Here is a 25,923-nt window from a genome sequence, read left to right on the forward strand (position 1 = left end):
TCAGTATAAGAGAAGTCTTTATTCTACGAAGAAAGACTGTCTGTCTTATTTCAAGAATCTGTTAAAAAAAGAGGCAGAATCAACATTGAACATATTCTAGAACCTTTCTAAAACATCCATTTAGATTAGCTGGATAATCGACCTATTCTCTCTCGCTTAGTCCAAAGGCCCTCAGCCCATCTTTAGCTTCTTCATGGTCCTCCACCCGTCCTCATCGTTGATGGATGTGCGGCGGGGTAAATGTTAATTTAACAAAATCAACATTTTGTGGAAAGAAAACGTTTAAAAGTCTGCATCCATTCTCTCAACTGGATAATGTCGTCATTCTCTTCTCTTACGTAGCTCAGAGGCCCTCTCCCGGGTCGAATTCATTACTGCACCCCGTAGAAAAACATTTTGCAACTGAAAGCGAAAAAGGAGCATTTCTTATAGGACAAGTTAGTAGATAGTCCTTCCCCTGTTTTAGCCAGTGTTCTTCTGTTTGGTGCCCTCAGACCATCTTTAGTTTCTTCATGGTTCTCCACCTATCCTTGATGTTGACGGATGTTCGGCCGACGAAGGGGAAAGAGGACTGTACTCTGGTCCAGTTCCCCTCTCCATAGCGACGCACTCCCTCCTTCACCCACTCGGTCTCCTCTGCTGTCCACATCTACAGTAGAGACAACAGAACACTCAAGGTATAGTATACACACTGTAGAGGACAACACTTAGGGTTAACATAGTATACACACTGTAGAGGACAACACTTAGGGTTAACATAGTATACACACTGTAGAGGACAACACTTAGGGTTAACATAGTATACACACTGTAGAGGACAACACTTAGGGTTAACATAGTATACACACTGTAGAGGACAACACTTAGGGTTAACATAGTATACACACTGTAGAGGACAACACTTAGGGTTAACATAGTATACACACTGTAGAGGACAACACTTAGGGTTAACATAGTATACACACTGTAGAGGACAACACTTAGGGTTAACATAGTATACAACACTGTAGTGGACAACACTTAGGGTTAACATAGTATACACACTGTAGAGGACAACACTTAGGGTTAACATAGTATACAACACTGTAGAGGACAACACTTAGGGTTAACATAGTATACACACTGTAGAGGACAACACTTAGGGTTAACATAGTATACACACTGTAGAGGACAACACTTAGGGTTAACATAGTATACACACTGTAGAGGACAACACTTAGGGTTAACATAGTATACATTATGTAGAGGACAACACTTAGGGTTAACATAGTATACACACTGTAGAGGACAACACTTAGGGTTAACATAGTATACACACTGTAGAGGACAACACTTAGGGTTAACATAGTATACATTATGTAGAGGACCACACTTAGGGTTAACATAGTATACACACTGTAGAGGACAACACTTAGGGTTAACATAGTATACACACTGTAGAGGACAACACTTAGGGTTAACATAGTATACAACACTGTAGAGGACAACACTTAGGGTTAACATAGTATACACACTGTAGAGGACAACACTTAGGGTTAACATAGTATACACACTGTAGAGGACAACACTTAGGGTTAACATAGTATACACACTGTAGAGGACAACACTTAGGGTTAACATAGTATACAACACTGTAGAGGACAACACTTAGGGTTAACATAGTATACACACTGTAGAGGACAACACTTAGGGTTAACATAGTATACACACTGTAGAGGCCAACACTTAGGGTTAACATAGTATACACACTGTAGAGGACAACACTTAGGGTTAACATAGTATACACACTGTAGAGGACAACACTTAGGGTTAACATAGTATACACACTGTAGAGGACAACACTTAGGGTTAACATAGTATACACACTGTAGAGGACAACACTTAGGGTTAACATAGTATACACACTGTAGAGGACAACACTTAGGGTTAACATAGTACACACACTGTAGAGGACAACACTTAGGGTTAACATAGTATACACACTAGAGGACAACACTTAGGGTTAACATAGTATACACACTGTAGAGGAAAACACTTAGGGTTAACATAGTATACATTATGTAGAGGACAACACTTAGGGTTAACATAGTATACACACTGTAGAGGACAACACTTAGGGTTAACATAGTATACACACTGTAGAGGACAACACTTAGGGTTAACATAGTATACATTATGTAGAGGACAACACTTAGGGTTAACATAGTATACACACTGTAGAGGACAACACTTAGGGTTAACATAGTATACATTATGTAGAGGACAACACTTAGGGTTAACATAGTATACACACTGTAGAGGACAACACTTAGGGTTAACATAGTATACACACTGTAGAGGACAACACTTAGGGTTAACATAGTATACACACTGTAGAGGACAACACTTAGGGTTAACATAGTATACACACTGTAGAGGACAACACTTAGGGTTAACATAGTATACATTATGTAGAGGACAACACTTAGGGTTAACATAGTATACACACTGTAGAGGACAACACTTAGGGTTAACATAGTATACACACTGTAGAGGACAACACTTAGGGTTAACATAGTATACACACTGTAGAGGACAACACTTAGGGTTAACATAGTATACATTATGTAGAGGACAACACTTAGGGTTAACATAGTATACATTATGTAGAGGACAACACTTAGGGTTAACATAGTATACAACACTGTAGAGGACAACACTTAGGGTTAACATAGTATACACACTGTAGAGGACAACACTTAGGGTTAACATAGTATACATTATGTAGAGGACAACACTTAGGGTTAACATAGTATACATTATGTAGAGGACAACACTTAGGGTTAACATAGTATACACACTGTAGAGGACAACACTTAGGGTTAACATAGTATACACACTGTAGAGGACAACACTTAGGGTTAACATAGTATACACACTGTAGAGGACAACACTTAGGGTTAACATAGTATACACACTGTAGAGGACAACACTTAGGGTTAACATAGTATACACACTGTAGAGGACAACACTTAGGGTTAACATAGTATACACACTGTAGAGGACAACACTTAGGGTTAACATAGTATACACACTGTAGAGGACAACACTTAGGGTTAACATAGTATACACACTGTAGAGGACAACACTTAGGGTTAACATAGTATACACACTGTAGAGGACAACACTTAGGGTTAACAGTCTACATTATGTAGAGGTTCCCGGACACAGATTAAGCCTAGTCCTGATTCTCCATTGAGTTGTTTGCTGTTTAGTCCAGGACTAGCCTTAAATCTGTGTCCAGGAAACCATCAACATTTAAAAACCTACAGTGCATTCAGAAAGTATTCAGACCCCTTGACATTTTCCACATGTTGTTACGTTACAGCCTTATTCTAAAATGGATTAAATTGTTTTTTTCCTCATCAATCTACACACAATACCCCAATAATGACGAAGCCAAAACAAGTTTTTACAATTATTAGCAAATATATACAAAATATAAAACGTACATTTTACATTTACATAAGTATTCAGACGATTTACACAGTACTTTGTTGAAGCACCGTTGGCAGCGATTACAGCTTGGAGTCTTCTTGGGTATGACGCTACAAGCTTGGCACACCTGTATTTGGGGAGTTTCTCCCATTCTTCTCTGCAGATCCTCTCAAGCTCTGTCAGGTTGGATGGGGAGCGTCGCTGCACAGCTATTTTCAGGTCTCTCCATAGATGTTCGATTGGGTTCAAGTCCGGGCTCTGGCTGGGCCCACTCAAGGACATTCAGAGACTTGTCCCAAAGCCACTCCTGCATTGTCTTGGCCTGCTTAGAGTTGTTGTCCTGTTGGAAGGTGAACCTGCGCCCCAGTCTGAGGTCCTGAGCGCTCTGGAGCAGGTTTTCATCAAGGATCTCTCTGTACTTTGCTCTGTTCACTTTTCCCTCGATCCTGACTAGTCTCCCAGTCCCTGCCGCTGAAAAACATCCCCACAGCATGATGCTGCCACCAACATGCTTCCCCGTAGGGATGGTGCCAGGTTTCCTCCAGACGTGACGCTTGGCATTCAGGCCAAAGAGTTCAATCTTGGTTTCATCAGACCAGAGAATCTTGTTTCTCATGGTCTGAGAGTCTTTAGGTGCCTTTTGGCAAACTCCAAGAGGGCTGTCGTGCCTTTTACTGAGGAGTGGCTTCCGTCTGGCCACTCTACCATAAAGGCCTGATTGGTGGAGTGCTGCAGAGATGGTTGTCCTTCTGGAAGGTTCTCCCATCTCCACAGAGGAGCTCTGTCAGAGTGACCATCGGGTTCTTGGTCACCTCCCTGACCAAGGCCCTTCTCCCCCGATTGCTCAGTTTGGCCGGGCGGCCAGCTCTAGGAAGAGTCTTGGTGGTTCCAAACTTCTTCCATTTAAGAATGATGGAGGCCACTGTGTTCTTGGGGACCTTCAATGCTGCAGACATTTTTTGGTAGCCTTCCTCAGATCTGTGCCTCGACACAATCCTGTCTCGGAGCTCTACGGACAATTCCTTCGACCTCATGGCTTGGTTTTGCTCTGACATGCACTGTCAACTGTGGGACCTTATATAGACAGGTGTGTGCCTTTCCAAATCATGTCCAATCAATTGAATTTACCCCAGGTGGACTCCAATCAAGTTGTAGAAACATCTCAAGGATGGCTCAATTTTGAGTCTCATAGCAAAGGGTCTGAATACTTACGTAAATAAGGTATTTGTGTTTTTTACTTTGTATAAATTTGCAAACATTTCTAAAAACCTGTTTTCGCTTTGTCATTATGGGGTATTGTGTGTAGATTGATGAGGATTTTTTACAATTAATTTAATCAATTTTAGAATAAGGCTGTAACGTAACAAACTGTGGATAAAGGGGAAGGGGTCTGAATAATTTCCAGAATGTCACCATCTTCTAAACTGGTGCTGTCTCCAGAACCTAAACTCACCCTCTTCCTGTCTCCAGAACCTAAACTCACCCTCTTCCTGCCACCTCCAGTAGTACTGGTTCTGTTGCTGTCTCCAGAACCTAAACTCACCCTCTTCCTGTCTCCAGAACCTAAACTCACCCTCTTCCTGCCACCTCCAGTCGTACTGGTTCTGCCTCCAGAACCTAAACTCACCCTCTTCCTGTCTCCTCCAGTAGTACTGGTTCTGTTGCTGCCTCCAGAACCTAAACTCACCCTCTTCCTGCCACCTCCAGTGGTACTGGTTCTGTTGCTGCCTCCAGAACCTAAACTCACCCTCTTCCTGCCACCTCCAGTGGTACTGGTTCTGTTGCTGTCTCCAGAACCTAAACTCACCCTCTTCCTGCCACCTCCAGTGGTACTGGTTCTGTTGCTGTCTCCAGAACCTAAACTCACCCTCTTCCTGTCTCCAGAACCTAAACTCACCCTCTTCCTGCCACCTCCAGTAGTACTGGTTCTGTTGCTGCCTCCAGAACCTAAACTCACCCTCTTCCTGCCACCTCCAGTAGTACTGGTTCTGTTGCTGTCTCCAGAACCTAAACTCACCCTCTTCCTGCCACCTCCAGTGGTACTGGTTCTGTCTCCAGAACCTAAACTCACCCTCTTCCTGCCACCTCCAGTAGTACTGGTTCTGCCTCCAGAACCTAAACTCACCCTCTTCCTGCCACCTCCAGTGGTACTGGTTCTGTTGCTTTCTCCAGAACCTAAACAAAGACATAGGTTAGAACTCCATAGTAAAATCCCTAGTAATAAAACACCACACAGTTTTGAATCATAACTGTTGATCATCATAATTACTGTCTTTGTGAGGGGAGTCAAATAAATCATCTTCATCGCTCCACCTATCCTTGGATTCCTTGGCAACCCTGAATAGCTGCTTCCTGCAGATGACAGCACCATTATAAAGAGAGAGAGAGAAAGTCAAATCAGCTGTGATTTGAACATCATCCTCTACCTTATCCCTGAAATACATAACCAAATGTCTCCTAGAATCATATCCCAGTGGAGAAGACAGAACTATTCTGAAGCTATATAGCTCTACATACCACTTCGGATCGGTTCCCTTTTTACTGGTGGATTCCTTCTGAGGGGTGGAGCTCCTTTGAGAAGTGAAGCCTTTTTGAGGGGTGGAGCTTCTCTTATGTGAAGAGCTTCTCTGATTGGATGAGCCTCTCTGGGGGGTGGAGACGGACCGGGTGGTACGTTCTTCATGCTCAGGGGGCTCAGGGGTGTCATCCAGAATACACACATCCTCCTCGGGGTCAGACGAGGACCTGGAGACAGAGGTCGTATTCATTAGGGCACGCCAGGCGTTTCTTATTCCCTCTCCGTTTCAGTCAGCTTCCACTACCCTCGTCAAACTAGTCACCACTTAATCGTCCCTCATTAAGAATGTGTTAAAGTCAAAGAGAGCTGGTTAAAAGGCCCTGCCATTAACGCAGTACTATATGCAGGGACGTCCTTGTATTTGTATTTATTAGGGATCCCCATTAGCGGCTGCCAAGGCAACAGCTACTCTTCCTGGGGTCCAACCACAATTGACATACAATAAAACAATACCTTATTACACACTACTCTACCATAATATATTTACAATACAAAATCAATAATACAGCAAATTAACAATATCAAAATGTGTGTGTGTGTAGAGTGCGTGTGTTAGCGTGTGTTAGCATGTGTTTGCGAATGCTGTGTGTGCCTTGTGTCTCTTCACAGTCCGCGCTGTTCCATAAAGTGTATTTTTATCTGTTTTTTTAAATCTCATTTTACTGCCTGACTGAGTTACCTTTTTTTATTTTATTTCACCTTTATTTAACCAGGTAAGCCAGTTGAGAACAGGTTCTCATTTACAACTGCGACCTGATGTGGAATAGAGTTCCATGTAGTCATGGCTCTATGTAGTACTGTGCACCTCCCATAGTCTGTTCTGGACTTGGGGACTGTGAAGAGACCTCTGGTGGCATGTCTTGTGGGATATGCATGGGTGTCCGAGCTGTGTGCTATTATTCCAAACAGACAGCTCAGTACATTCAGCTTGTCAACACCTCTTTAAAAAAACAAGCAGTGATGAAGTCAATCTCTCTTCCACTCTGAGCCAGGAGAGACTGACATGCATGTCATTAATGTTAGCTCTCCGTGTGCTTTTAAGGGCCAGCCGTGCTGCCCTGTTCTGAGCCAATTGTAATTTTCCCAAGTCCCTCTTTGTGGCACCTGACCACACGACTGAACAGTAGTCCAGGTGTGACCAAACTAGGGCCTGTAGGACCTGCCTTGTTGATAGTGTTGTTAAGAAGGTAGAGCAGCGCTTAATTATGGACATACTTCTCCCCATCTTAGCTACTGTTGTTTCAATATGCTTTGACCATAACAGTTTACAATCCAGGGTTACTCCAAGCAGTTTAGTCACCTCAACTTGCTCAGTTTCCACATTCATTATTACAAGATTTAGTTTAAGTTTAGGGTTTAGTGAATGATTTGTCCCAAATTCAATGCTTTTAGTTTTAGAAATATTTAGGACTAACTTATTCCTTGTTACCCACTCTGAAACTAACTGCAACTCTTTATTAAGTGTTGCAGTCATTTCAGTCGCTGTAGTAGCTGACGTGTATAGTGTTGAGTCATCTGCATATATAGACACACTGGCTTTACTCAAAGCCAGTGACATGTCGATAGTAAAGATTGAAAAAAGTAAGGGGCCTAGACAGCTTCCCTGGGGAATTCCTGATTCTACCTGGATTATGTTGGAGAGGCTTCAATTAAAGAACACCCTCTGTGTTCTGTTAGACAGGTAACTCTTTATCCACAATATAGCAGGGGGTGTAAAGCCATAACACATATGTTTTTCCAGCAGCAGACTATGATCGATAATGTCAAAAGCTTCACTGAAGTCTAACAAAACAGCCCCCACAATCTTTTTATCATAAATTTCTCTCAGCCAATCATCAGTCATTTGTGTAAGTGCTGTGCTTGTTGAATGTCCTTCCCTATAAGCGTGCTGAAAGTTTGTTGTCAATTTGTTTACTGTAAAATAGCATTGTATCTGGTCAAACACCATTTTTTCCAATAGTTTACTAAGGGTTGGTAACGGGCTGATTGGTCGGCTATTTGAGCCAGTAAAGGGGGCTTTACTATTCTTAGGTAGCGGAATGACTTTTGCTTCCCTCCAAGCCTGGGGGCACACACATTCTAGTAGGCTTACAGTGGGGGAAAAAAGTATTTAGTCAGCCACCAATTGGTCAAGTTCTCCCACTTAAAAAGATGAGAGAGGCCTGTAATTTTCATCATAGGTACACGTCAACTATGACAGACAAAATGATTATTATAAAATGAGAAAAAAAATCCAGAAAATCACATTGTAGGATTTTTAATGAATTTATTTGCAAATTATGGTGGAAAATAAGTATTTGGTCAATAACAAAAGTTTCTCAATACTTTGTTATATACCCTTTGTTGGCAATGACACAGGTCAAACGTTTTCTGTAAGTCTTCACAAGGTTTTCACACACTGTTGCTGGTATTTTGGCCCATTCCTCCATGCAGATCTCCTCTAGAGCAGTGATGTTTTGGGGCTGTCGCTGGGCAACACGGACTTTCAACTCCCTCCAAAGATGTTCTATGGGGTTGAGATCTGGAGACTGGCTAGGCCACTCCAGGACCTTCCAGGACCTTGAAATGCTTCTTACGAAGCCACTCCTTCGTTGCCCGGGCGGTGTGTTTGGGATCATTGTCATGCTGAAAGACCCAGCCACGTTTCATCTTCAATGCCCTTGCTGATTGGAAGGAGGTTTTCACTCAAAATCTCTTGATACATGGCCCCAATCATTCTTTCCTTTCCACGAATCAGTCGTCCTGGTCCCTTTGCAGAAAAACAGCCCCAAAGCATGATGTTTCCACCCCCATGCTTCACAGTAGGTATGGTGTTCTTTGGATGCAACTCAGCATTCTTTGTCCTCCAAACACGACGAGTTGAGTTTTTACCAAAAAGTTATATTTTGGTTTCATCTGACCATATGACATTCTCCCAATCCTCTTCTGGATCATCCAAATGCACTCTAGCAAACTTCAGACGGGCCTGGACATGTACTGGCTTAAGCAGGGGGACACGTCTGGCACTGCAGGATTTGAGTCCCTGGCAGCGTAGTGTGTTACTGATGGTAGGCTTTGTTACTTTGGTCCCAGCTCTCTGCAGGTCATTCACTAGGTCCCCCCGTGTGGTTCTGGGATTTTTGCTCACCGTTCTTGTGATCATTTTGACCCCACGGGGTGAGATCTTGCGTGGAGCCCCAGATCGAGGGAGATTATCAGTGGTCTTGTATGTCTTCCATTTCCTAATAATTGCTCCCACAGTTGATTTCTTCAAACCAAGCTGCTTACCTATTGCAGATTCAGTCTTCCCAGCCTGGTGCAGGTCTACAATTTTGTTTCTGGTGTCCTTTGACAGCTCTTTGGTCTTGGCCATAGTGGAGTTTGGAGTGTGACTGTTTGAGGTTGTGGACAGGTGTCTTTTATACTGATAACAAGTTCAAACTGTGGTCCTCTGTAGCTCAGCTGGTAGAGCACGGCGCTTGTAACGCCAAGGTAGTGGGTTCGAACCCCGGGACCACCCATACACAAAAAAATGTATGCACGCACGACTGTAAGTCGCTTTGGATAAAAGCGTCTGCTAAATGGCATATTATTATTATTATTATTAAACAGCTGCCATTAATACAGGTAACGGTGGAGGACAGAGGAGCCTCTTAAAGAAGAAGTTACAGGTCTGTGAGAGCCAGAAAACTTGCTTGTTCGTAGGTGACCAAATACTTATTTTCCACCATAATTTGCAAATAAAAAGAATGTGAATTTCTGGATTTTTTTCTCTCAATTTGTCTGTCATAGTTGACGTGTACCTATGATGAAAATTACAGGCCTCTCTCATCTTTTTAAGTGGGAGAACTTGCACAATTGGTGGCTGACTAAATACTTTTTTCCCCCACTGTAAATTGAAAATATGACAAAAAGGAGTGGCAATATCGTCCGCTATTATCCTCAGTAATCTTCCATCCAAGTTGTCAGACCCCTTTGGCTTGTCATTGTTAATAGACAACAGTAATTGTTTCACCTCTTCCACACTCACTTTACAGAATTCAAAATTACAATGCTTGTCTTTCATAATTTTGTCAGATATACTTGGATGTGTAGTGTCAGCAATTGTTGCTGGCATGTCATGCCTAAATTTGCTAATTTTGCCAATGAAAAAATTATTAAAGTAGTTGGCAATATCAGTGGGTTTTGTGATGAATGAGCCATCTGATTCAATGAATGATGGAGCTGAGTTTGCCTTTTCCCCCAAAATGTAATTGAAGGTGCTCCAAAGCTTTTTACTCTCATTCTTTGTGTCATTTATCTTTGTTTCATAGTGTAGTTTCTTCTTCTTTTTATTCAGTTTAGTCACATAATTTCTCAATTTGCAGTACGTTTGCCAATCGGTTGTGCAACCAGACTTATTTGCCATTCCTTTTGCCTCATCCCTCTCAACCATACAATTATTAAATTCCCCTCAATCCACTGGGATTTAACCAAACATGTCACACATATTATCCAGATACTGACTGTTAGCACTTGGTGGTCTATAGCAGCTTCCCACCAGAATGGGCTTTAGGTGAGGCAGATGAACCTGTAGCCAGATTACTTCAACAGTATTTAACATGAGATCCTCGCTAATCTTCACAGGAATGTGGTTCTGAATATAAACAGCAACACCTCCACCATTGGCATTTCTGTATTTTCTGTAAATGTTATAACCTTGCATTGCTACCACTGTATCCTCAAAGGTATTATCTAAGTGATTTCATGAACCTTGTTTCTTACATTTTACATGTTAGTCATTTAGCAGACGCTCTTATCCAGAGCGACTTACAGTTAGTGAGTGCTGGGAATCAAACCCACAACCCCTGGTGTTGCAAACGCCATGCTCTACCAACTGAGCTACATCCCTGCCGGCCATTCCCTCCCCTACCCTGGACGACGCCGGGCCAATTGTGCGCCTTTGACAATTTTGACAACTCTGTGTCACAATGGTAGGGATTAGCTGAGCTGGGCTTGGGTCATTGATAAGTCATTGTCTCTACGCAGCCTTATAATGCTGCGAAAGGATCCAGGAACCCAAATGATTTGGGTGGATCCCATCCTCCTTATAAAACGTGTTTTGTTTCCAAAAGGGATTGAAATTGTCAACAAAAGTTACACCCATTGAGCTGCAATAATCACGTAGCCAATTGTGAAGAGCAAGAATCCTGCTAAAGCGTTCAATGCAACGATTCAGAGCGGGCACAGGGCCAGATATGATGGATATTCTGTTAGTGTCTAGCAGAGAGTCAATCAGTTCTTTAAAATCCAGTTTCAACTGTTCAGAGCTGCCCTTCATAATGTCATTAAAACCCACATGGACTACGATAGAATCCATTTCCATGTCCTGACTTAGCTTAGTGATGTCATTTACTCGAGCTCCGGGATTGGACGTTGTTTTCTTGTTCTTGACTTACTCTTTGGTTCTCTCTCTGGCTCGTCGTTTGCGATACTTCCGTGTGGGTGGGCTGCAGGTGGAGGCGGGGCTTAGTGGGTCCGCCCGGCTGACTGACTCCTCCCCGTTGGATACCGATTCCTCCCTCTCAGCTAACGGCTCCTCCCTCTCATCTACAGGCTGCTCTAGAGAGGCCGTAGAATCCTGTACACCAGGGTTAGAAGATGAGGTCATGAATCCTGTACACCAGGGTTAGAAGATGAGGTCATGAATCCTGTACACCAGGGTTAGAAGATGAGGTAATTCAAGAAGTTAATTCAAATTCAAGCCATGAGTTGAATTACTCCATTAAAGCCTTATCCCTCCTGCTCACTTCCCTCACCATTATCAATCCACCAAGTGATTTAACAACTCATTTGCATTAAAACCTCAACCCTGTTGCTTCACTCTCTCGTCTTACCTGGCTGTCTGGCTCCATAACCAGCCTGGCTATGGTGTAAGGCCAGCCTCTGCTCTTCCACTGTGGGCCTGTCTCTGGTGCCAGATCTGCTGGGGGTGCCAGGTCAGCAGGGGAGGCCTCCATTGGACTGCCCGAGTCTCTCTGGGACCCAGGGACATCCTGCTCCAGCACAGCGTCTGAGCCCTGCCTGGGGGTCAAGTCAGGTGAAGGCAGATTCAGTTAAAGTACATTTAACAGGGGTCCCTCACAACACACTTTAACAAAGACAAACAAGAGGCAGAGAAACAGAGGAGGAAGGGGAACATCATCAACAACAACATTAAACTATATACAATCTGGGGAGCAGAGAAGTCCATAGGGCTAGCCTGAAGAAATACACACTGTTTGGGATAACATCCCACTCCTTGTCATGCCAAACATGATTGGCATGACAAGGAGTGGAATGTTAACTAAACAGAATGGTAACCAGGCTACCATAGGACAGGAAGCAGCAGGGTAGTGATATGACTGGTAACCAGGCTACCATAGGACAGGAAGCAGCAGCGTAGTGATATGACTGGTAACCAGGCTACCATAGGACAGGAAGCAGCAGGGTAGTGATATGACTGGTAACCAGGCTACCATAGGACAGGAAGCAGCAGGGTAGTGATATGACTGGTAACCAGGCTACCATAGGACAGGAAGCAGCAGGGTAGTGATATGACTGGTAACCAGGCTACCATAGGACAGGAAGCAGCAGGGTAGTGATATGACTGGTAACCAGGCTACCATAGGACAGGAAGCAGCAGGGTAGTGATATGACTGGTAACCAGGCTACCATAGGACAGGAAGCAGCAGCGTAGTGATATGACTGGTAACCAGGCTACCATAGGACAGGAAGCAGCAGCGTAGTGATATGACTGGTAACCAGGCTACCATAGGACAGGAAGCAGCAGGGTAGTGATAGGACTGGTAACCAGGCTACCATAGGACAGGAAGCAGCAGGGTAGTGATATGACTGGTAACCAGGCTACCATAGGACAGGAAGCAGCAGGGTAGTGATATGACTGGTAACCAGGCTACCATAGGACAGGAAGCAGCAGGGTGGTGATATGACTGGTAACCAGGCTACCATAGGACAGGAAGCAGCAGGGTAGTGATAGGACTGGTAACCAGGCTACCATAGGACAGGAAGCAGCAGGGTAGTGATATGACTGGTAACCAGGCTACCATAGGACAGGAAGCAGCAGGGTAGTGATATGACTGGTAACCAGGCTACCATAGGACAGGAAGCAGCAGGGTAGTGATATGACTGGTAACCAGGCTACCATAGGACAGGAAGCAGCAGGGTAGTGATATGACTGGTAACCAGGCTACCACAGGACAGGAAGCAGCAGGGTAGTGATATGACTGGTAACCAGGCTACCATAGGACAGGAAGCAGCAGGGTAGTGATATGACTGGTAACCAGGCTACCATAGGACAGGAAGCAGCAGGGTAGTGATATGACTGGTAACCAGGCTACCATAGGACAGGAAGCAGCAGGGTAGTGATATGATTGACAACCTGGGGCTTCCGGAGAGATGCAGGACGGGTTCCTCTTGGTCCACAACAGCATCTCGTTTTCCTGCGTTCTCCTCCATCACCTCCCTTTCCACCACCTCCTCCAGCTCGGCAAAGGTCATGGGCTCCCTCAGCTCCTCGGCCAGGGCTGTATAAACGGCCTTCAGCCGGCTGCGGGTCAGCAGGACGCCACCAGGGGGTGCACTGGGAGGACTGGAGGAACAGAGTCAGGCAGTTTAGACAGAGGACTGGAGGGACAGAGTCAGGCAGTTTAGACAGAGGACTGGAGGGACAGAGTCAGGCAGTTTAGACAGAGGACTGGAGGGACAGAGTCAGGCAGTTTAGACAGAGGACTGGAGGGACAGAGTCAGGCTGTTTAGACAGAGGACTGGAGGGACAGAGTCAGGCTGTTTAGACAGAGGACTGGAGGGACAGAGTCAGGCTGTTTAGACAGAGGACTGGAGGGACAGAGTCAGGCTGTTTAGACAGAGGACTGGATGGACAGAGTCAGGCTGTTTAGACAGAGGACTGGAGGGACAGAGTCAGGCTGTTTAGACAGAGGACTGGAGGGACAGAGCCAGGCAGTTTAGACAGAGGACTGGAGGGACAGAGTCAGGTAGTTTAGACAGAGGACTGGAGGGACAGAGTCAGGCAGTTTAGACAGAGGACTGGAGGGACAGAGTCAGGCAGTTTAGACAGAGGACTGGAGGGACAGAGTCAGGTAGTTTAGACAGAGGACTGGAGGGACAGAGTCAGGCAGTTTAGACAGAGGACTGGAGGGACAGAGTCAGGCTGTTAAGACAGAGGACTGGAGGGACAGAGTCAGGCTGTTTAGACAGAGGACTGGATGGACAGAGTCAGGTAGTTTAGACAGAGGACTGGAGGGACAGAGCCAGGTAGTTTAGACAGAGGACTGGAGGGACAGAGTCAGGCAGTTTAGACAGAGGACTGGAGGGACAGAGTCAGGCTGTTTAGACAGAGGACTGGAGGGACAGAGTCAGGCTGTTTAGACAGAGGACTGGAGGGACAGAGTCAGGCTGTTTAGACAGAGGACTGGAGGGACAGAGTCAGGCTGTTTAGACAGAGGACTGGAGGGACAGAGTCAGGTAGTTTAGACAGAGGACTGGAGGGACAGAGTCAGGTAGTTTAGACAGAGGACTGGAGGGACAGAGTCAGGCAGTTTAGACAGAGGACTGGAGGGACAGAGTCAGGCTGTTAAGACAGAGGACTGGAGGGACAGAGTCAGGCTGTTTAGACAGAGGACTGGAGGGACAGAGTCAGGCTGTTTAGACAGAGGACTGGAGGGACAGAGTCAGGCTGTTAAGACAGAGGACTGGAGGGACAGAGTCAGGCTGTTTAGACAGAGGACTGGAGGGACAGAGTCAGGCTGTTTAGACAGAGGACTGGAGGGACAGAGTCAGGCTGTTTAGACAGAGGACTGGAGGGACAGAGTCAGGCTGTTTAGACAGAGGACTGGAGGGACAGAGTCAGGCTGTTTAGACAGAGGACTGGAGGGACAGAGTCAGGTAGTTTAGACAGAGGACTGGAGGGACAGAGTCAGGCTGTTTAGACAGAGGACTGGAGGGACAGAGTCAGGCTGTTTAGACAGAGGACTGGAGGGACAGAGTCAGGCTGTTTAGACAGAGGACTGGAGGGACAGAGTCAGGCTGTTTAGACAGAGGACTGGAGGGACAGAGTCAGGCTGTTTAGACAGAGGACTGGAGGGACAGAGTCAGGTAGTTTAGACAGAGGACTGGAGGGACAGAGTCAGGCTGTTTAGACAGAGGACTGGATGGACAGAGTCAGGCTGTTTAGACAGAGGACTGGAGGGACAGAGTCAGGCTGTTTAGACAGAGGACTGGAGGGACAGAGTCAGGCTGTTTAGACAGAGGACTGGAGGGACAGAGTCAGGTAGTTTAGACAGAGGACTGGAGGGACAGAGTCAGGCTGTTTAGACAGAGGACTGGAGGGACAGAGTCAGGCTGTTTAGACAGAGGACTGGATGGACAGAGTCAGGCTGTTTAGACAGAGGACTGGAGGGACAGAGTCAGGTAGTTTAGACAGAGGACTGGAGGGACAGAGTCAGGCTGTTTAGACAGAGGACTGGAGGGACAGAGTCAGGTAGTTTAGACAGAGGACTGGAGGGACAGAGTCAGGCTGTTTAGACAGAGGACTGGAGGGACAGAGTCAGGCTGTTTAGACAGAGGACTGGAGGGACAGAGTCAGGCTGTTTAGACAGAGGACTGGAGGGACAGAGTCAGGCTGTTTAGACAGAGGACTGGAGGGACAGAGTCAGGCTGTTTAGACAGAGGACTGGAGGGACAGAGTCAGGCTGTTTAGACAGAGGACTGGAGGGACAGAGTCAGGTAGTTTAGACAGAGGACTGGAGGGACAGAGTCAGGCTGTTTAGACAGAGGACTGGAGGGACAGAGCCAGGTAGTTTAGACAGAGGACTGGAGGGACAGAGTCAGGCTGTTTAGACAGAGGACTGGAGGGACAGAGGCAAGGCTGTTTAGACAGAGGATTGGAGGGACAGAGTCAGGCAGTTTAGACAGAGGACTGGAGGGACAGAGTCAGGCTGTTTAGACAGAGGACTGGAGGGACAGAGCCAGGTAGTTTAGACAGGGAGGACTGGAGGGACAGAGTCAGGTAGTTTAGACAGAGGACTGGAGGGACAGAGCCAGGTAGTTTAGACAGAGGACTGGAGGGACAGAGTCAGGTAGTTTAGACAGAGGACTGGAGGGACAGAGCCAGGTAGTTTAGACAGGGAGGACTGGAGGGAGAGAGTCAGGTAGTTTAGACAGGGAGGACTGGAGGGAGAGAGTCAGGTAGTTTAGACAGAGGACTGGATGGACAGAGTCAGGTAGTTTAGACAGAGGACTGGAGGGACAGAGTCAGGCAATTTAGACAGAGGACTGGAGGGACAGAGTCAGGCAGTTTAGACAGAGGACTGGAGGGAGAGATCAAGATAGGGTCATATTCATTAGGGCACACCAGAGGAAAATCTTATGCAACGGAAAACAAAACCGAGCGTTTCTTATTGGACAAGTCCAAACAGTCCCTCCGTGTTTCAGTCAGTGTTCTTCCATTTGGTGCCTAATGAACACGACCCAGGTGTTCCAATACTAATGAACGGCATCGTGTCGTCTGACACGGTTGTACTGGATCACAGCCATACGATGGCAAACATCTGAACACACAGATTGGTGATTACTTGAAGGAAGAGCGTTATGAAGGTTGTACTTTAATTTAAAGTATTCAAAATCAAGTGGTCGACTACATTGAGCTCCAAACGGTATTGGGAGTATCGGCAAATGCATCCAACTAGTACAGAGCCAAAACAAACAATGGTGTCACTGTCCCAATACTGTTGAAGCTCCCTGCATCTCCACACACTGTGGTGGTGGGACCCAATGACCTTTGGAGTCTAGGCTAGGTAACTGGAAAGCATGTCATCACAATACCTGAGGTAAAAGGGCTTTATAAAATACATTTACTTTGATTGATTGACATTGGATCCATGAGGCTACCTGGGTTTGTGTCTGGATGTGTTGTCCTGTGTTACTGGTCCAAGGTGGTCCTCTGGCTGAGGGACTGAGGGACAGTGTCCTTCCTCCGCATCCTGTCCTGCCTCCTGTCTCTTCACCATCAGCTGTCTGGCAGCCTGGTATTCACACAGACAGATCTCCTCAGTTCGGGTTAGGAGCAGTGGGTTCTGGGAGACAGAGAGCTCCCAGTGTGTCTTTAGTTAGATACAGTACAACTGAATAAGTACTGAGACATCAGCCCAAACAGTTAAAACAACATGTTCCTCAGCATGTATTTAGAAGCTGTGTCCCCAACGGCCCCCCTATTGACCCTGGTCAAAAGCAATACCCTATATAGGGAAAGGGGTGCCATTGGGGTCGCAGCCAGAGTGTCCCTGAGGGAATACAATACATACATACCCTGCACAGGAAAGGAGGAGAGTAGGTGAACAGGCTTTCACAGAACTGCAGCATCTCTTGTTTAAACTGCTGGTAGGTGACCTGCTGCAGGACTGAATGCTCACTGCTCCTCTTGTTGACCAGCCCCAGGAAGATCGCTTTCTGGAGGACACATTACCCTGCATTAGCCTCTAACGACGTTACCCTGCATTAGCCTCTAACGACGTTACCCTGCACCAGCCTCTAACGACGTTACCCTGCATCAGCCTCTAACGACGTTACCCTGCATCAGCCTCTAACGACGTTACCCTGCATCAGCCTCTAACGACGTTACCCTGCACCAGCCTCTAACGACGTTACCCTGCATCAGCCTCTAACGACGTTACCCTGCATCAGCCTCTAACGACGTTACCCTGCATCAGCCTCTAACGACGTTACCCTGCATCAGCCTCTAACGACGTTACCCTGCACCAGCCTCTAACGACGTTACCCTGCACCAGCCTCTAACGACGTTACCCAGCCTCTGACGACGTTACCCTGCATCAGCCTCTAACGACGTTACCCTGCATCAGCCTCTAACGACGTTACCCTGCACCAGCCTCTAACGACGTTACCCTGCACCAGCCTCTAACGACGTTACCCAGCCTCTAACGACGTTACCCTGCATCAGCCTCTAACGACGTTACCCTGCATCAGCCTCTAACGACGTTACCCTGCATCAGCCTCTAACGACGTTACCCTGCATCAGCCTCTAACGACGTTACCCTGCATCAGCCTCTAACGACGTTACCCTGCATCAGCCTCTAACGACGTTACCCTGCATCAGCCTCTAACGACGTTACCCTGCACCAGCCTCTAACGACGTTACCCTGCACCAGCCTCTAACGACGTTACCCAGCCTCTGACGACGTTACCCTGCATCAGCCTCTGACGACGTTACCCTGCACCAGCCTCTAACGACGTTACCCTGCATTAGCCTCTAACGACGTTACCCTGCACCAGCCTCTGACGACGTTACCCTGCATCAGCCTCTAACGACGTTACCCTGCATCAGCCTCTAACGACGTTACCCTGCACCAGCCTCTAACGACGTTACCCTGCATCAGCCTCTAACGACGTTACCCTGCATCAGCCTCTAACGACGTTACCCTGCATTAGCCTCTGACGACGTTACCCTGCACCATCCTCTAACGACATTACCCTGCATCAGCCTCTAACGACGTTACCCTGCATCAGCCTCTAACGATGTTACCCTGCATCAGCCTCTGACGACGTTACCCTGCATCAGCCTCTGACGACGTTACCCAGCCTCTAACGACGTTACCCTGCATCAGCCTCTGACGACGTTACCCTGCATCAGCCTCTGACGACGTTACCCAGCCTCTAACGACGTTACCCTGCATCAGCCTCTGACGACGTTACCCTGCATCAGCCTCTGACGACGTTACCCAGCCTCTGACGACGTTACCCTGCATCAGCCTCTAACGACGTTACCCTGCATCAGCCTCTAACGACGTTACCCTGCATTAGCCTCTAACGACGTTACCCTGCATTAGCCTCTAACGACGTTACCCTGCATCAGCCTCTAACGACGTTACCCTGCATTAGCCTCTAACGACGTTACCCTGCATCAGCCTCTAACGACGTTACCCTGCATTAGCCTCTAACGACGTTACCCTGCATTAGCCTCTAACGACGTTACCCTGCATCAGCCTCTAACGACGTTACCCTGCATTAGCCTCTAACGACGTTACCCTGCATCAGCCTCTAACGACGTTACCCTGCACCAGCCTCTAACGACGTTACCCTGCATTAGCCTCTAACGACGTTACCCTGCATCAGTCTCTAACGACGTTACCCTGCATCAGCCTCTAACGACGTTACCCTGCATTAGCCTCTGACGACGTTACCCTGCACCATCCTCTAACGACATTACCCTGCACCAGCCTCTAACGACGTTACCCTGCATCAGCCTCTAACGACGTTACCCTGCACCAGCCTCTAACGACGTTACCCTGCACCAGCCTCTAACGACGTTACCCTGCATCAGCCTCTAACGACGTTACCCTGCATCAGCCTCTAACGACGTTACCCTGCATCAGCCTCTAACGACGTTACCCTGCATTTGTCTGAGTCCCAAATGGCACTATATTCTCTAGTGCACTACTTTACCAGGCCCCCACATGGCTCTGATCAAAAGTATTGCATTATATAGGGAATAGGGTGCCATTTGGGACTCACACTTCATTTCCTAAGGGTTATGATAACTTGTGTAAATGCATGATGACCTCAGGTTGAAAGACAGATGGGTCTAAATGCCTCTGTCCTGTCCCTCGGGTTAAAAGACAGATGGGTCTAAATGCGTCTGTCCTGTCCCTCGGGTTAAAAGACAGATGGGTCTAAATGCCTCTGTCCTGTCCCTCGGGTTAAAAGACAGATGGGTCTAAATGCCTCTGTCCTGTCCCTCGGGTTAAAAGACAGATGGGTCTAAATGCCTCTGTCCTGTCCCTCGGGTTAAAAGACAGATGGGTCTAAATGCCTCTGTCCTGTCCCTCGGGTTAAAAGACAGATGGGTCTAAATGCCTCTGTCCTGTTCCTCCGGTTAATAGACAGATGGGTCTAAATGCCTCTGTCCCTCGGGTTAAAAGACAGATGGGTCTAAATGCCTCTGTCCTGTCCCTCGGGTTAAAAGACAGATGGGTCTAAATGCCTCTGTCCTGTCCCTCGGGTTAAAAGACAGATGGGTCTAAATGCCTCTGTCCTGTCCCTCGGGTTAAAAGACAGATGGGTCTAAATGCCTCTGTCCTGTTCCTCCGGTTAAAAGACAGATGGGTCTAAATGCCTCTGTCCTGTCCCTCAGGTTAAAAGACAGATGGGTCTAAATGCCTCTGTCCTGTCCCTCAGGTTAAAAGACAGATGGGTCTAAATGCCTCTGTCCTGTCCCTCGGGTTAAAAGACAGATGGGTCTAAATGCCTCTGTCCTGTCCCTCGGGTTAAAAGACAGATGGGTCTAAATGCCTCTGTCCTGTCCCTCGGGTTAAAAGACAGATGGGTCTAAATGCCTCTTTGTCCTGTCCCTCAGGTTAAAAGACAGATGGGTCTAAATGCCTCTGTCCTGTTCCTCAGGTTAAAAGACAGATGGGTCTAAATGCCTCTGTCCTGTCCCTCAGGTTAAAAGACAGATGGGTCTAAATGCCTCTGTCCTGTCCCTCGGGTTAAAAGACAGATGGGTCTAAATGCCTCTTTGTCCTGTCCCTCAGGTTAAAAGACAGATGGGTCTAAATGCCTCTGTCCTGTCCCTCGGGTTAAAAGACAGATGGGTCTAAATGCCTCTGTCCTGTCCCTCGGGTTAAAAGACAGATGGGTCTAAATGCCTCTGTCCTGTCCCTCAGGTTAAAAGACAGATGGGTCTAAATGCCTCTGTCCTGTCCCTCGGGTTAAAAGACAGATGGGTCTAAATGCCTCTTTGTCCTGTCCCTCAGGTTAAAAGACAGATGGGTCTAAATGCCTCTGTCCTGTCCCTCGGGTTAAAAGACAGATGGGTCTAAATGCCTCTGTCCTGTCCCTCGGGTTAAAAGACAGATGGGTCTAAATGCCTCTGTCCTGTCCCTCGGGTTAAAAGACAGATGGGTCTAAATGCCTCTATGTCCTGTTCGTATAGTTGCCATCATCTCTTTAGGAGTTATCAGTTAGCTCACCTTTCCAACCATGCCTTTTGGGAAGTATTTCGTCAAAACCTCCTTGGCTTTGTCAAACGCTTTGTTCTTAATGCACACCATCACCAACTACAGAGCAAAACAAAACAAGGTTGAATGCAAGACTGATGTAAGAATGCACAACGCGGCAAAAGACAATCACAACAGAATGACAAGGGGAAGACATGAATGGGCAAATAGTTGTGCAATTCAGTATAACGCAGAATGTCATTGACCACAGTACACTGTGTCCTCCCTCTATAGCCACTCAGAAGCCCATCGTATAATGTTGGACAGGGATGACATGAAAAATCACAACAGTGTTTAGGGTTTCAACAGGGGACCATTCAATGATTATACACAGTGGGGCCAGATCTCACCATCTCTCTGATAGACTTGTGTACTCGCTCCAGGTCTTTCTGGGGAACTGTCAACTCCTCGCTGATGCTGTCCAATACACTCATAGCAGACTCCAGCGGAGTGAGGAACTCCTGAGATTCAAACGAGAAGTCTGTGGACGGCAAGAGATCAACTGTGTTAGTGATCAGTCTGTGGACGGCAAGAGATCAACTGTGTCAGTGATCAGTCTGTGGACGGCAAGAGATCAACTGTGTCAGTGATCTTAGACTTGATTTCAAAGACACAGCTAGCTAGCTAGCTAGCTAGCTAGCTATAGGGAACAGCAGATTGTGGCACCTGGGGTCACATTTCAGGTGTCTCTGATTTTCAACATGGGAATGAATATTAGTTCATACCGTTACCTAGCTAGTGTTGTTACCTAGCTAGCGTTGTTACCTAGCTAGCGTTGTTACCTAGCTAGTGTTGTTACCTAGCTAGTGTTGTTACCTAGCTAGCGTTGTTACCTAGCTAGCGTTGTTACGTAGCTAGTGTTGTTACGTAGCTAGAGTTGTTACGTAGCTAGTGTTGTTACGTAGCTAGTGTTGTTACCTAGCTAGTGTTGTTACCTAGCTAGTGTTGTTACCTAGCTAGTGTTGTTACCTAGCTAGTGTTGTGTTGTTACGTAGCTAGAGTTGTTACGTAGCTAGTGTTGTTACCTAGCTAGTGTTGTTACCTAGCTAGCGTTGTTACCTAGCTAGCGTTGTTACCTAGCTAGTGTTGTTACGTAGCTAGTGTTGTTACCTTGTTACCTAGCTAGTGTTGTTACCTAGCTAGTGTTGTTACCTAGCTAGTGTTGTTACCTAGCTAGTGTTGTTACCTAGCTAGTGTTGTTACGTAGCTAGTGTTGTTACCTAGCTAGTGTTGTTACCTAGCTAGTGTTGTTACCTAGCTAGTGTTGTTACCTAGCTAGTGTTGTTACCTAGCTAGTGTTGTTACCTAGCTAGTGTTGTTACCTAGCTAGCTAGCTAGCTAGCAAGTTACTTAAAGTTTAGCTCAAAATTCTCACCGAGTTTGTCACCATCATTTATCCTGGTGAGGAACTGTATTGCTCGAATCTTCTTCGGCATGGCATCGTTGGCTTCCAACGGCCGAACCAGATGACCTGAAAAGAGGATGTTGTTGGATAATGTGTTAGCTAGCGTCTATTAAATGGGGCTAACTGCTTTAGCGCATTTTGACGAAAGTATCTTCTGACCGAGGAAGTTTTGTGAAGAGCCCAACCCCCCCCGACTCTTGCTCTAAATAAAAACACTCATCGCTTGTGGTTTTGGAAACATAAGGAACGTATCTTTCAGATCAGTGAGAAATTATAAATAAATAAATAAATAAATAGGTTAAATTACTACACACCTTTATAGGGTTGGTGTTCCCACACGGCCATTTCTCCATGTTTATAGAAGACATAGGCAGCCACCTGTGCTAATGACTGTCAAAGACTTCAGCCACCCAAGTCATAGACTGTTCTCTCTTCTACTGCATGACCAAAAGGCTCCTGAACAGCTTCTACCCCTAAGCCATAAGACTGCTGAACAGTTAATCAAATGGCCACCTGGACTATTTACATTGACCCCCTTTATTTTATTTTGCGCTGACTCTCTTGCACTAGCTCTATGCACACTCACTGGGCTCTACCCACACACTCACTACACTGACAATCCAACACACACACATACGCTGCTGCTACTCTGTTTATTATCTATCCTGATTGCCTAGTCTCTTTTACCCCTACCTACATGTACATATTACCTCAACTACCAACACTGCTGCTACTCTGTTTATTATCTATCCTGATTGACTAGTCACTTTTACCCCTACCTACATGTGGTCCTCTGTAGCTCAGCTGGTAGAGCACGGCGCTTGTAACGCCAGGGTAGTGGGTTCGATCCCCGGGACCACCCATACACAAAAATGTATGCACACATGACTGTAAGTCGCTTTGGATAAAAGCGTCTGCTAAATGGCATATTATATTATTATTATTATATTATTATGTACATATTACCTCAACTACCAACACTGCTGCTACTCTGTTTATTATCTATCCTATTGTCTAGTCACTTTTACCCCTACCTACATGTACATATTACCTCAACTACCAACACTGCTGCTACTCTGTTTATTATCTATCCTGATTGACTAGTCTCTTTTACCCCTACCTACATATACATATTACCTCAACCACCCCGTACCCCTGCACATTGACTCGGTACTGGTACTCCTTGTATATAGCCTCGTTATTGTTATTTTATTGTGTTACTATTTCCTTGTTTTTTCCTCGACATATTTTTCTTACTTTTTAACTCTGCATTGTTGGGAATGGGCTCGTAAGCAAGCATTTCACGTTAAAGTCTACACCAGTTGTATTCGGCATGTGACCAATACAATTGGATTTAGATTTGACGAGACATCTAGCGTATTCCGAACACCTGTGTGTAAGCGTAAAGCCAATTTATTCTTGATCCGAAATGTGGTCGGACCTTCGTATGGAAGGTGTGACGCAATTGCGGTGCCTCCGGAAGCATGCAGAGGCCAAATCTAGCTCCGTACCGCATCGCCGTGCGCCTCTCAAATGTTGGAACAATCTGGAGGGCTCCGCATTGCTCCGCATTGACATGATTGGCTGACGGTAGGTTGGGGGCGGTACGTCCTGTATGAACACAAACTCACTTCTTTGACAACAGCTCTGCTCCGCTAAACGGAAGGAGTATGAAAGCCCTGAAGTCTGTGGAGGCTGCATTGCAGTAATTATTGTACTGCCACTTCAGACCTCCGATTGACCACGCAGAGCCTTTCACTGGGGAGGAAGTGTAGTTCGTCAACTGGAGGCACTCACAGATTGTGGATCTGTGCAAAACTGCTAAAGTTAATATTTTTTTGTATTTAAAATATTATTTCTCGCTGATATGAAAGATAAGGGACATAATCTGCATATGTTTCGAAAACCGGTTTGAATTGTAGTTCACATGGAGCAAAACGTCTGCAAATGTAACCCACGGAAACCATAAGCAGGCTTTTCCAGAGGTAGCTAGTCTGGATGAGTGTAACTAAACTCGGTCCTGGGCTGCGTTCAGTACATAACACAACGTTCAATTAACAGAAACGGTGATGTACTGAACGACCAGTTGAAAAACGGAGACGGGTTGTGGGTTCAAAATGCACAGCTTGCCTTTACAGACGTCAGCCACTGCTTCATGCCAAACCCGCTACACCCACCGAACGGACCAAACAAGTCAATGTGCAGAGGTACGAGGTAGTTGAGGTAATATGTACAGTGGGGAAAAAATTTATTTTTTGGGAAAACGTGTCGTTCCCCTACAAACGAACTGGTTTAGTTGTTGTCCTAGCGCTACACAGCTGATTCAAATAATCAACGCTTTATAGTATTGAGTTGACTGACGTTATTTGAATCAACTGTGTGATGCTAACCTTACCTAGCTAACGTTAGGACAAAAACTGTTTATCAGGGATCTCCGAGACTAGTACTACCAACTGGTCTAGCGAACAGTCAACGTTACCGCACAGTTAGCTAACGTATCGAGCTAGCTAACGTGGTATAAACACGTTTAAACTAGCTAAACAAACTGTCTTATTAGGCAGAGACGGTACAGAAACCTGTATTGGTTTTCGCGAAGACGCTAACGTTACTCACATTGAAGGATGTCTCTGATCTCACAGAAATCAGTATACCGTTCATTCCTAAAAGTATCAAATGCCACAGATATATAATAATCCACCATCCAACGATTAACTACACATTCCACATCGGGTCCGGGGTCCATGTTTTCGTTTGCCGCCATTTCCAAAGCCGTAAACAAAGCCGTAAGATGTATCTGCTGTATTCGTCATCCGCTGCGCTGGTTGGTGGTCGGTCAAACCTTTCGTCTATCCACATTACGCTCACATTCACGCCACGTCAATAACGTCATGGCGTCATCCCGGATACCGTCATTTACATTTTACATTTACGTCATTTAGCAGACGCTCTTATCCAGAGCGATTTACAAATTGGAGCATTCACCTTATGATAGCCAGTGGGATAACCACTTCATTTAGAATCGTTTATTATTTTTTATTTTTTTATTGACTAATTCTAGAGATGTTATTAAAACATTGGATTTAAAGTAAAAAATATATAGCATTTGGGGTCGGATTTTTCAAATATTTGTTTTTGTGTATATAACCTTTACCAGAGATAATCAAGAAATTTACGGCTCAAATGTTTTACTTTCATTTTAATAACATATTACATCTTTCAGTGTAAATACATGGGTCTTATTAATGAAATAAAACATTGAAATACTTAACTCACTCCAAAATAACTTCACAGTCACACTCATAACAAATTTGTATAATAGTTTCCCATTCTTTATCACAGAAAAGGCATAATTATGTCCTCTTAAGTCCATGATAGTTTTTTTTATTATTATTTATTTATTTATTTTAGACAAGTTA

General features: G+C 45.7%; 1 protein-coding gene across 4 annotated transcripts; it reads right to left on the reverse strand.

The window, feature by feature from the left end:
* On the reverse strand, positions 1-25,355 carry LOC311125599 (telomeric repeat-binding factor 2-like). 4 transcript variants are annotated; one of them, XM_084199626.1, is made up of 13 exons: positions 25,121-25,355; positions 22,478-22,573; positions 21,453-21,583; positions 21,076-21,162; positions 17,399-17,539; positions 16,982-17,115; positions 13,455-13,664; positions 11,911-12,097; positions 11,473-11,654; positions 5,995-6,222; positions 5,747-5,829; positions 5,603-5,652; positions 1-649 (listed from the first exon to the last, which is right to left on the reverse strand). In XM_084199626.1, the coding sequence occupies exons 1-13, from the start codon at positions 25,266-25,268 to the stop codon at positions 491-493; spliced, it is 1,836 nt and encodes a 611-aa protein (XP_084055752.1). In that variant the 5' UTR covers positions 25,269-25,355; the 3' UTR covers positions 1-490. The 4 variants fall into 4 exon arrangements, with proteins under 4 accessions (XP_084055752.1, XP_084055750.1, XP_084055751.1 ...); XM_084199624.1 differs by lacking the exon at positions 5,603-5,652 and adding an exon at positions 5,225-5,274 and having other exon boundaries at positions 25,121-25,284; XM_084199625.1 differs by lacking the exon at positions 5,603-5,652 and adding an exon at positions 5,285-5,334 and having other exon boundaries at positions 25,121-25,284.
* Positions 25,356-25,923: the final 568 nt, after the last annotated feature.

This window comes from Coregonus lavaretus (genome assembly GCF_964263955.1).
Source record: "Coregonus lavaretus genome assembly, contig: HAP1_SCAFFOLD_3310, whole genome shotgun sequence".
NCBI classification, from domain to species: domain Eukaryota; kingdom Metazoa; phylum Chordata; class Actinopteri; order Salmoniformes; family Salmonidae; genus Coregonus; species Coregonus lavaretus.